The 12,752-nt window shown below is 44.6% G+C and overlaps 1 protein-coding gene across 1 annotated transcript; it reads left to right on the top strand.

Annotated features, from left to right (window-relative positions):
• Nucleotides 1-1,840: 1,840 nt before the first annotated feature.
• On the top strand, nt 1,841-9,368 carry LOC139698487 (uncharacterized). The gene is made up of 2 exons (XM_071597365.1): nt 1,841-2,746; nt 9,303-9,368. The coding sequence occupies exons 1-2, from the start codon at nt 1,841-1,843 to the stop codon at nt 9,366-9,368; spliced, it is 972 nt and encodes a 323-aa protein (XP_071453466.1).
• Nucleotides 9,369-12,752: the final 3,384 nt, after the last annotated feature.

The raw sequence follows: 12,752 nt of genomic DNA, 5'->3' as shown, positions 1-12,752 counted from the left end.
TTGTGTTCTATTGTGCCGTCCAAATATATGTATATATATATATATATATATATATATATATATATCCATATATACATGCATATACATATATAAATTAAGTATACACCCACACATACTGAAAGTAAATGACTCCAAAGAGTGAGGACAATAAAATTAGGAAAGTCCAAGCAAAGAATGAAGTTTGGGGGAAAAGCTGGGGAGAGCGTGCATTGCTCAACTAATAAAAACCCACGCAAGAAAATACCCACGAAGAGAAGGGGGGTGTGAAAAACCTGCGAAAATGGATGCGGGGGTGGAGGGAGGAGGGGTGGGGGGAATCGGGGGCACCATATGTCCAATACGTCACACCCCTTGGTCAACGCTACCATTGCTGAATCGCATTTCATTTTCACGCATTAACCCAAAACTTTTCAATTCTTCGTCACTCAGCTAGAAATATTCATAAACCTGATTCGTCTTTAAAGGTCGTACGATTCTCTCTCCGCGTCCCTTTGGTTCAGATGTTTTAATTCGCGACAATTAAAAAAAAATGAAGATCATTACCCACCCCTCGGCGGCATTCCCATTGGTGTCAGGGAGTCTAGTCTGTCCGCCAGACCTCGAGGAGGCGTTTCGGTCTTCTCTTCTGATTTGTGACGCTTGGGTCGATACTATTAATAATACAATTTTCACGCCAAAAACACTACTGCATCGGGAGAAAAAGCTCTGTGTGTATCGGTTTACAAAATACAAGTATTTCCCATATTGGCGACACCTCAGCCCATCCACTCCTCATCCAAGACTCAAACTCACTATTTAGAAACCATGCGCACATAAAAGGTTTATATCAACAGTGTCGGGAAAAGTTTCGGCAAAAAAGATTTATTTCAGATGAAAGAGCTGGTGATTTCCCGGCGTATTAGTTGGGTGAATTCTTCTCGGGTCTTCCGCCGGGTCTATGGCTCCATAGCTGCCGACGTTTCGATTCCCGACTTGGTCATCGTCATCAGGGCTGATTGCCGTTCCGCCAAAAAGTTTCAAATATATTTACCCGCCTCCACGGCTCAGGTGTCATCTGATTGGTCCCCAGACCCACCATTGTCGGGGCGCCTCGTTTTCGCCTGGCGGTCAGGAAACTTCCAGGGGACTCAGCTGAAGAAGTGAGAAATGAAATTTCTCTGGTCCTGAAAAGGGCCGTGCCACCTAAACCCAACGTCACGAGAGAAGAGCGGGCTGCCTGCTCTCTACGCTTTACGAAGAAATGCGGACATCACCATCTTGCCGGCGGACAAAGGAAATGCTACGGTACTGATGAAAACCTAAGACTACCACCTTAAAATCCGGGAGATTCTCTCAGATGAAGCCTAACGGCATCTGCCCCGCGACCCCACTGACGCCATTACGAGGAAGACTACCGCTCTGATGAAGATTTGTGGCCTGCCTACTGAGACTATCAGGAAACTACGACCTCCAGCCCCCGCCCCCCAGGATGTACGGACTACCGGAAGTGCACAAGGAGGGGACACCGTTACGTCCGATTGTGAGTGCCATAGGGTCACCCACCTACAACCTGGCCAAGCACCTAACAGGCATCCTTGCGCCGTTCGTGGGATCATGTGAGCACCATGTTAAAAACTCAGCGGAATTCGTTAAAACCTTAGAGGGCATTCAATTAGAGACAAACGACATCATGGTCAGCTTCGACGTAGTGTCTCTATTTACCCGAGTCCCGCTTGCTGACACCTTGCTTCTCCTTGAAAGAAGATTCGACAGCCGGACCGTTAAACTTTTCCACCACGTCTTAACATCTACGTATTTCCTTTACGACGGGAAGTTCTACGAATAGACAGACGGAGTAGCCATGGGATCCCCACTGTCTCCGGCCATCGCTAATTTCTTCATGGAGGATTTCGAAGAAAAGGCACTGAACTCAGCTCCGATGCGACCAAAGTGTTTCTTCAGATACGTGGACGACACGTTTATAATTTGGCCCCATGGACTTAACACCTTGAACGCCTTCCTAGAGCATATGAACAACCAGCATCCGAACATCCGCTTCACCATGGAGATAGAGAAAAACCATCGCCGCCCGTTCCTTGACATATTAATCCACCGAAAAAGAGACGGAAGGCTGGGGCATAGTGTTTATCGCAAACCCACCCACACTGATCTCTATCTCAACGGTAACAGCCACCACCATCCTGCTCAGCGCGATGCCGTCTTGTCTTCGCTGACCCACAGGGCTAAGGCGGTAGCCGACAAGGAGAGCTTACCGGCTGATATCAAGCATCTTAAGAAGACGTTCCTTCAGAACGGATACGGTGAGCGGCAAATCCTCCTGGCCCTCAGAAGGGCCGAAGAGGAAGGCAGAAGACGAGTAGAGGGGACGGACAAGAAACCGCTCGCCACAGCCTGCCTGCCGTATGTCTCCACCGTCTCTGGAAAAATATCCAGAATACTCAGGAGATTCAACATCGCCACTATTCACGTAACACCAGCCAAAATAAGGCACCAGCTGGTCAACGTGAGGGACCCGATAGGCCTCAAGACTCCCGGGGTTTACCAAATTCCGTGTGAGTGCGGCGAGGTCTATGTTGGAGAAACAGGCCGCACGATTGAAACCCGCCTGAAGGAGCATAAAAGACACCTGAGACTGGCACAGCTGGAAAAATCGGCCATCGCCAAACACAGCGTCGGCCGAGACCAAGCCATCAACTGGGACGGGGCGAAATTACTTTGCCGCGCGCGTGGCTACTGGGATCGTCTGGCAAAGGAGGCCATCGAGATCCGCCTTCAAAAGAAAAATTTCAATAGGGATTCAGGTTTTCATTTGAGCAATACCTGGAAACCTATTCTGAAATGCATCAGGGAAACAAGGCAGAACGCTCGGCCAATCACGAGGCGCCCCGACAATGGTGGGTCTGGGGACCAATCAGATGACACCTGAGCCGTGGAGGCGGGTAAATAAATAAATATATTTGAAACTTTTTGGCGGAACGGCAATCAGCCCTGATGACGATGACCGAGTCGGGAATCGAAACGTCGGCAGCTATGGAGCCATTGACCCGGTGGAAGACCCGAGAAGAATTCACTCATTTATTTCAGATATTAATCCCTGATAGGCGGATTCCATAAGGTCCTTAAGGGTACGCGTGTAAGCTGCTTTGACGCCACTTAGGGTCCATTGTGGTGTCCTTTGAAGGAGGATTTCACTTGGAAAGGTAATATGAATAATAGACTGCCAATATGAGATGCGATCGTGCGCACAGTTAAACAACTGACTGAACTCAGCACTTTACGCACACGTAACCCGTTGTCGACGGTTCTTGGAGTCCACGGCCGTCTAGCGCGGGGCTCATACTCCTCACTTGTCCATCTTTGAAGAGCTTTTGCCACTTAAAAACTGCTGTTTATGACATGATTTCATATTTAAACACTTTTCTAATAATGACCAATATTTCAAAACCCGATTTAATTTGTTCAACACAAAATTTGATGGCGTGCCGCTGTTCAATAGTTCACCGCATTTTTTAGCTTGCTACGGATTAATCGACAGGGGTCCACTAAAAACGCGATCTCGCCTGAACGCACGCTCGCAGGCGATTGGCACTTGAAGCGTGTTGAAGGTCATGCACCCCACCAGCTACACTTAGTTGAGTGGGCGCGCTGCGATGCACAGTCACGGTATGAAAAAATTGTTCCCGATACTTGTACAAAATTCGTACGTTCCTGCTCGGATTCGGTTCTGCGCAAGATATTCCCAATCGTTTTACACGGGACCATTCCCAGGATATCCCATTTTTATCAATCGCCCAACATCCACCAGTACGACGATTCAGGCCGCTACGCATTTACTTCTCACGGCTCCCCCTTTTGAGGATTGCCCCCCTCTGTGCAAGTCCGCCATTATTTCAACCACCCTCGTTCCACCTTCATCCTTCCGCATCGCTTCCATCTGGCTCCTGGGTGGCCATCACCGACGCCTCACTCTGCTCTACGCATCCATTCACGACCGATTCAAGTCCGGCCTCCGAAGGCCATACGTCTAAATACGAGTATAGTTTGAAAAGTTCCCGGAATAACCATCAGATGTCAGCGCTAGCACAACTTGTTTCCCGCGTTGCAATAGGTAATCCTTTATGAATCAACACGTAACGTAAAAGATGAAACTTGGGTCCACTACTGTACGCCTGATGCAAAACTGCAGTTAAAGCAGTAAAAGCATGATGAATCACCACCTCAAAAGAAGGCTAAGGCAATGCGGTTGGCAGAAAAGGTGATGGCTTCAGTTTTCTGGGATGCGTAAGGGATTTTGCTTTTAGTATATCTTATCACTAGTCAAACAATTACTGGACAATACTACGCTAACCTACAGGACCAACTGCAGCAAAATAAACACGAAAAAAAGGCTAGGTTTGGCAGGGAAAAAATCATGCTTCATCAAGACAAAGCGAGCCAATACTCAAGTGTCGTTGCCATGGCAAAAATACGTGAACTAAGATACGGAGTGTTGCCACAACCGCCTTATTTGCCCGACATGACTCCGTGAGAGTTCCATCTCTTCCCCATGCACATTATTTTCTCCGGGGGACGGAGATTCTCTTCAAACAAAGAACTAACAGCCGAAGTAGACGGATATGTTGCAGCCCTGAAGGAATCTAATTTTCGAGATCAGATCAAGACATTGGAACATCGGTTAACCAAGTGTGAATTAGGGTAAATGGAGACTAGATTGAAAAATATTAAAAAAAAGGTTGGATGGGGTAAGTCGTTTATTTCTATTCCATTCCGAGAAATTTTCTAACTAACCTCGTGGTACACTTCCAATAGAGTGAGCCAAAGTCTTCTATATATTTTTCTAAATACCATGAGGTATTTTCCATTTTCCGCGTCGTTCGAATATGGAACATAGCAAAGTTTGAAGTCCATGCAATGAAATGAAACCTGAAGGCTGCACTCCCAGCTCCTATCCCTGAGTCATTTCCAACCCTGCAGACACAACCACCAGACACTACCTACCCTCGCCTTGCGACCACCCTCAGCCCCCGGGAGTGCGACACTGCAACTTCCCATCGTTGCTCTGACACCAAACCCTGCCCACCCCTATTCCCTTGCATTCCGATTAACCCCATAAATAGCCATTCGACTCTTCCTTGGGCTTTCGAAGGAATCAAAATTATCCATACTCGACGACGACGACGAAATTCTGGCGTCACAACTCCAGTCATCCCAGTTCCATAATTCCTATATCGGGGATTCGTCGAGGCCGTGACGTCAAATCGCGGTTGATTTATCCGTGTTACGTCATTGCTGAGTTTCGATTCGTACCCAAGGGGGGGGGTCACTCCTAGGGGGTTACTCCACTTTCGCCTCCCCCCGGCCCCTCCCTTCGATCAGGCGGGGAATTTCATCCCTCAGGGCGCCCACCATCGTCCTTCGGCCTGAAAATTGTCCCAGGATGAAAGGAGCCCTTTTTTTGGAAATTTTCTTGTGGGCTGTAATCGTGATGTTAGTTGTTTCCAAGGTGTATAGACAGCTTAGATTATTTTGCAAGTTTCCATTTTAATTGAGATCAGTACCCACTGTTTTTCACGATATTTAACATGAACAAATAAAACGTGGCACTCATATACATTTTTTATGATAGAAATGTTATCCAATATTGCATTTGAAATTATTTCACTATTTTTGCCGTTATATAAACACGGGATGAATTATTATGATCAAAGAAACGTAAAACTAATGTGTCATAATTAAAATGTGTGTACAAATACCGGATTTCTTAAATAAGGGCAGAGCCAATACTGTGTTTTATCAGGGCTGTCCAGAAAGTGATCTCCGGTTTCGTGTGGCATGAGAATTAGTGGAAGAGGGAGCCGAATGTTCGCTGTATCGTCGTACACATTAATTAGATCAGCACGCCTCGAGCTGCAGTGCTTGGAAAGTCGCACCCCTTGTCGTTTGTTTACAATGGAGAGTCATAATGAGCAATGCAATTAAAATTGCCGTCAAATGTTAATTTCGTTCAGTGATAAGGTTTTTACCGATAAAACAATTCAAAGCTGCTGACATTCACCATCGGGATATTGGTGCTCTGTATGGACAGCATTTGATGAGGTACAAGAGTTGAGTGCGTCAGTGTTGTCGTTCGTTCAAGAGTGTTAACATAAATGTGGCTGATGATAACACAAGTGGCCGCCCGTCGGTAGTGAACATTGAACTGCAACTGAAAATTGACGGAAAATTGGTTAAAACAGACGTTTTACGAGGTCTGAACTCTTTAGGAAGTTTTCCACAGATTTCTAGAGGAGTCTGTTGCGTGGAAACACGACTGGGAATTTAGGCCACTACTACATGTTTTGTTCTCGACGAGGAACTTCAAGATGCCAGGCTTCTACATTTTTTGTGCTCGTCTGAACGAGGAACTTCAAGAGATGCCGGAGTCATCGGTTGGCTGCGATCTCAGAAAGGCGGCAGAAGTTTATGCTGAAGAAATTAAAAAAACTGCTTCCGAGATATTACATGCATGTTTAAAACTCTTTGGCAAATACGTATAAAAATAGTAGAAGTATGTAGTTTTGAGATGAAATTAATTAATGTACTGTATCTATTCCAGTGTATTTTTGTATCATAAATGAGGTTAGGGTAAAAAAGAAACTGCACACTTCCACAGTAAATATTTTTAAAATATAGACATGTTTATTGTGGAAATGTAAGGTTTTTTTCCCTCATCATGAAGTTAAACGTGAAACTGTAATGTTTAAAGGAGGTTACTTTAGGGCCAGCCCTCGTATTGCATAAGAAGTGTTGCGATGAGTGCAGAGCTTCCCATGATACGTTTAAAAGACCATTATGGTGTAGAAATAAACGAAATCTACGAATACCGAAGTGGAACAAGTTTACATGCCAGCAACAGATTGCGATGATGACGAAGTGGGGGAAGTGTAATATTGCCGAATGAATAAAATATGAGGTGAGGGAATTTTTATATAACATAACGTGAGTCACTTTCTGAACAGCCCTCTTATAATTCCCCTCTTGACAACATCACCTGTACTTGTTCGTTCCGGAGACGTGAGAACCATAAGTTGGAACGATAAATTTCGTCAGCGTCCAAGAAAACACTTAATTTGTTTCCAGAGCAAGGGAATCAAACGTGGTTCATGGTTCAGCGTCCCACAGTGGGTACGGAATTTCAGTCGTTGCATCGAGGCGGTGGCCGGGAGATAGAAAGCAGATAACGTACTTGTGAGCTGAGGCACTGTGCCCCCCACTACTAGGTATCTATTCCCGTTACTATAGCTTCCCCCCCTCTCTCTCCCCTCCCACGTAGCATTCCTATTCTTGTTGAGGGTCACCACCACCCTCTGAATTCAGTGAGGGGTTGGTAATAAAATGAGAAAATCCGTTGTTTTAAAGGTTTCCATTTGACCTAGCTATGTGCACGACCGGTGCGATTACATTTATTCAGGTCGAATTCAAGTGATACGAATTTGAAAATAGGATTTCCTATCTTCTTCTGTCTCTTAATTGTGTTAGAAAGGATTCATCCCCGACAAGGTTTCGTCCATTTCTACTCTCATGTGCTTCCATGATCGACTTTGTTTTGTTATTGTCACTTCTTAATTGTTTCTGTTGTATTTCTTTTAAACACGCTCGGGCACGCCGTTTTTTCTCACGTAACAGATTTGATCTCGTCCTCTGACCCAGTGAATTATTCTTCGTAATTCAATTATTAAGTCAACTCGATGAAGAATGAATTGAATAATACGCGATCTATGGAATAAATTTAGTGCCACTTTACTTTTTAAGGAGCGCCAACTTTCAGATGATTTTTCATTTTTTTTGCTAACATTTGCGTCGTTTTTGCAGTATAATGATGATGATTCTTGTGCGATTCTAAATAAATTCCCGTTGGTTGTGTAAAATAAAATACATATAGTAAATAACTCATTGAAAATGATGATATTATTTTGGTTAGTATACGATATCAGTTTAGTGATGACAGACGGAAAGGTGGTGGAGTTATGGTGAAATAAAACTTATCCTCATTGGAGAAAAAATTTAACCATCGGGGGAATTTAATTTGAGAAATAAGTGAAAGGCAAAAGGAAATTATGAATACATATTTAAATAGTTGGAACGAAATAATTATAGCAATACGTAGCTGATTAAAATGCTGCAGAGAGTTGTGATTTTTCAATAGTATCAGGAAGGCGACTCAGTAAGAATTATTGGTAATCACAGTAATTTTTTATGAAAACCGGGACTGGGCCAGGTAGGAATCAATGACATTTTCAGACTTGGGCCATGCCATTTAGGAGTCCGATTTCCGATAGGGGCGAATACTTCTTTTTTTTATGCGCTAGCTCTTGGTCACGTTTCGGATTTTTTTCGGCAGCTGTCATCAGTTGATGAGGAAGTCATAAAATAAGACGAAGTCCCCATTAATGCTCATTGAAATAGGGCAAAACGGAGTCGCTTTCACTGGGTGATAATATCTCGTGACAATTAATTAAAGGCTTTCTTTGGAGAAAAAAAACAAGTGCAGCGCCTATATTATCCTTTGTCCAAGCGATCGGAAAACTACATTTATGTTCTATGCACATGTCGTATACATGGTTTGTATAAAAAGTATCGGGAAAACTTTCGGAATAATAGATTTATTCAGACATTGCTATAATGCCTCTAAATTCTGCAAAGTACATCTATTAAGACCGTCGACACACTTTTGACCTAGCGGATTTTCCACGAATTGAGTAACGACTCCTGGTAGGCGGATTCCGGAAGGTCCTTAATGGTACGCGTGCAAGCTGCTTGGGCGGCACTTATTAGGGTCCCATTGTGGTATCCCTTGAGGGTGGATTTCACTTTTCTAAGGAATAGGAAATAGTCTGCGGATGTCAAGTCGGGACGGTAAGGGGGATCGTCGCGATGTCGTTCTAGGTCTTTGCAAGCAGACACTCGACTTTTTTCTTTTGGCCGTCCGTCCGTAAGACCTTTGGGAGGACGAGTTTAGCACAGATCATTCACATCACCAAATTTTTGATGATAATTGTGTGTGCACTGTCACTGTCCTATCAATGCCACTATACGATCTGCGATCAAGCGCACATTTAACAACCCACGGTATGAATTCAGCCCTTCACGCAAGCGTCAGGAAAATGTTTTATCAATACTTTTTATAAAATCCATGTATATCTCCTAATAGGGATAGGATAAAATATGTATATGATATGGAAGTAATGTTTTATTTCGAATAAAAATAGCTTTTCGAGGGTTGACGTGAGATGTGTTCGAAACCTCATGACATTAACCTCCAGGTTGAGCTAATGGCTGTTTTGCCAAATTTCCTGGACTCCTCCCTCTTCTTCCTCCGGGATGTGTGATTTCCCTCTTGAGAAGCGTGAACTTCCCGAATCCTTCCCCAGCTCTTTTCCCATATCATCGAATGGAGAGCGTCGTCATGACGATACATGACGTCAGTTTCGCGGTTGGGGGGGGGGATGGAAACTGGAGTTTTGAGCCCGGTGTAATGTTTCCACTAGGGAGGTTCGCGGGGGGTGCTCATCCAGGGGTTGGCATTATATGGGGGGGGGGGGGAAACGACCCGCTACCAGATGGGTGAATCAACAGAGCACCGCTGAGGTCCATTATTTCGGAAGAGGCCGCCACCCCTTTGGCGTCCCCGATATGCATTGCGTTGCCAGGAGTCGCAGGGCCGACCAGTTCTCCTCCTTTCTTCCGGTCGGAAGAAGCACAGGGGCGGCCGCCTTGTGGGGTGTGTCCGAGTGGGGACGACGGGAAATCACGAGAGCAGGATGCCCTCGCGAATGGCAGTTGCGGGTGGCAGATGGTTGATTAATGTTCATCGCCGCGTTAAATTCGTGGACTAATCAATCAGTGCACTCAATGGTGATATCTATTCTCGTGTCTAGCGCTTGTCATTCCTCTTCTAATTTATTAGGGAAGTCATTTGATTGATGGAGAGTATTAATTAGTTCCAAATTCGCCTCAAAATCATTCGACAGCCATTCTTTCTGCTTTTTACGTATTATGTCTTTTCCAATGAAAAAAAAACGAATTGAATAGCGCTGGCGAGATGGTAAATCACAGTCTAAACACTCTTTTTTAGTTAATTTTGTTTATTTTTTCCCTCCGACTTTCATTCGCATGGTGGCGACTTCTTTATTATCACGCAGTTGTTGTTCTTGCTTCTTGCATTTTTAGCGTCTTGTTTCTCCACGCTCGGCGTTCTTTAAGGTGTAAATGTGAGGCTAAGCGTGAAGTATGATGTCAAAAATGTTCGTTATTATTGAATCGCACACACTTAAATATTACAGAGGTAGCTACGCGATGAAATTTGGGCATGGAGATAATTAATTTCTAGGTACAAGTCTTAAGGTTTTTGACGATTTGGTCAGAATTGCTGAGGCTTGATGTCGATGCTCCATGTACTACGAAGGCTTATCTACATCTACATCAATACCCTGCGAGCTACCAAAAAGGTGTGTGGCAGGGGGTACAGCACCAGGAGGAAAGGGTAAGGGATGAGGGGAATAGGGTTTTTCAAATGAATGGCGGAAGGTGGGGAAAACCTGAAAAAAAAGAAATAAATATATAATCACCGGTACTCCTGCAATTCTGCCTCACTCTCTTCTCTTCCTATCCCTTCACACGCCAATTCCCACAACCTTTCATTCGACCAGTGTTTTGCTCTAAGCATCCTAGAATCCCTACCTGATTCAGCCACCAACATAGAGGTGAGAACTCGTGAATCCGCCTACATACTATCCTTCCGTTCCTTTAAAATTCCCACCCTCAACCGCCATATTTAATTTCCCTCCCAGCATTCCCTCCACACCTCCCCTCCCCGTCCATACCTCTTTCCCCTCTCCACAGCAACAGCATATTTTCAGTCTCGCTTGAAGAAGTCCTCTGATAGGGCCGAAAGCTCGAACAATTTACCGTGTGAGTGTCCTTTTAAATGTTGCTATTCTATTCTATTTGTGTTTAATTGTGTCAGCCCATTATATATATATATATATATATATATATATATATATATATATATATATATATATATATCCCTCCCCGGACTACAACCTTGACGTGGTGGAATGGCTTGTGCATGCCGATGACCCCTAGAGCTGTGCTGGCCGGAGTAATAATAATTGCTCATGCTAGGGTCACCCATGCCAGATAGGTCGAAGTTTAGGAGCCAGACGAAAGGTAGTCCACGCAGCGTCTGTTCCTCCGTCAGGCGGCTGCAATGGCGTCTGACCCCAGTGGGGCGGCCAGTAAGTGATTGTGTCACGTTAAAAACACTATTGAGGAAGGCAACGGGAAACCACCTCATTTATCATTCCCAAGATTTAAATGATGGCCTATACAGAGATTTTGAGTCCTGGCAACCACGGGGCTCGGCCCAATCGGCCGTGTGTCGTGCCCGGTAGCGGGGAAGGCAAGTCTTCTGCGGTCGTAATCCCGCGAAACCCTTGCAAGGGAAAACCGGCAGCAGCAGGACAGTGGACGCAGGAGAAGAGGACAAAATTAGTTGGAATGTGGAATGTTAGGACTATGATGAGGACAGGGAATTTCGGGAATATTAAGCGACAGTTGGAAAGGGGGAAAATAGATATTTTAGGTCTATGCGAGGTGAGATGGAAGGATAGCGAGGATTACTGGAGTGATAATTACAGAATAGTTCACAGCGGCGGGAACGAGAGCCAACGAGGGGTTGCCATAGTATTAAATGAAGAGGTAGGAAGAAGCGTAGTCAACATAGAGCAGGTGACGGACAGAATACTACTAATAGAGATAAAAGCAGAACCGACGAACTTGGTTATTATTCAGGTATAAATGCCACCGAGCAACCATACGGAGGAAGAAGTCGATAGGATATACAATCAATTACAAGACATAATCGCGTGTGTTCCTGCAGGAACATTTGATAGTGATGGGGGATTGGACTGCGACGGTACGCGAAGGCAGAGATGGTGATGAGGTGGGCGACTACGGTTTAGGCACGAGGAATGACCGCGGGGAGAAAGCAGTTGAGTTCTGCAGGAGACAGGGGTTAGTCATCACCAACACTTGGTTTAGACACCACAAAAGACGCAGGTATGCATAGAAAATGCCAGGTAACTCAGAAAGGTATCAGCTAGATTATATTCTGGTTAGGCATAGGTTTAGGAACAGTGTGATAAATTTTGCACAGCTTCCCGGGAGCTGATGCCGACTCTGACCACAATTTAGTTGTTATGAAATGTAGCGTCCGTTTTAAAAAGATAAGGCAGGGGCGGCGAGTTAGAAAATGGAATGTGGAAGCATTAAATAGATTGAAAAGGAAGGAGTACCAACAAGCTGTAAGGGAAATCATGGAGGATGGTAAAGAGCTGAATACTATCGAAGAAAAATGGGAAAGTAGTAAGAAAGGGTTCTCTAAAGCCGCAAAAGACACAATGGGTGCCGTTAACGTGAAAAGCGTTACGATGCTTACAAAGGTGGATAAGAGGATAAAATGGAAGAATGTAAACACAGAGATAGGCAAAATAAAAAACAATAAAGTAAAAAAAATGGAGCGGGCTACCAATAAAGCAAAAGAAGCATGGCGGAAGACGCAGTGTGAGGATATGGGAAGTTTGCAGAGGAAGGGTGAAACTGGTGCGCTGTATAGCAAAGTTAAATCTTTATCGGGGAGTAAGAAAGGAAGATCCATGCTAACAGCTAGAGATAAGGCGGGTAAGATAATAGTTGACTCAGGAAAGATC

The sequence above is a fragment of the Hetaerina americana genome, unplaced genomic scaffold, assembly GCF_022747635.1.
Source record: "Hetaerina americana unplaced genomic scaffold, ioHetAmer1.1.p SCAF_87, whole genome shotgun sequence".
In the NCBI taxonomy this organism is placed as follows: domain Eukaryota; kingdom Metazoa; phylum Arthropoda; class Insecta; order Odonata; family Calopterygidae; genus Hetaerina; species Hetaerina americana.
This window is presented reverse-complemented; position numbering and strand designations above follow the sequence as displayed.

What these genes read in the sequence shown, in the direction of transcription:
- LOC139698487 (XM_071597365.1), top strand. Translation starts at nt 1,841, where the DNA reads ATGGGATCCCCACTGTCTCCGGCCATCGCTAATTTCTTCATGGAGGAT. An exon ending in GTGGCTACTGGGATCGTCTG is followed by an intron (nt 2,747 to 9,302) that starts GCAAAGGAGGCC and finishes ATTAACCTCCAG; the next exon opens with GTTGAGCTAATGGCTGTTTT.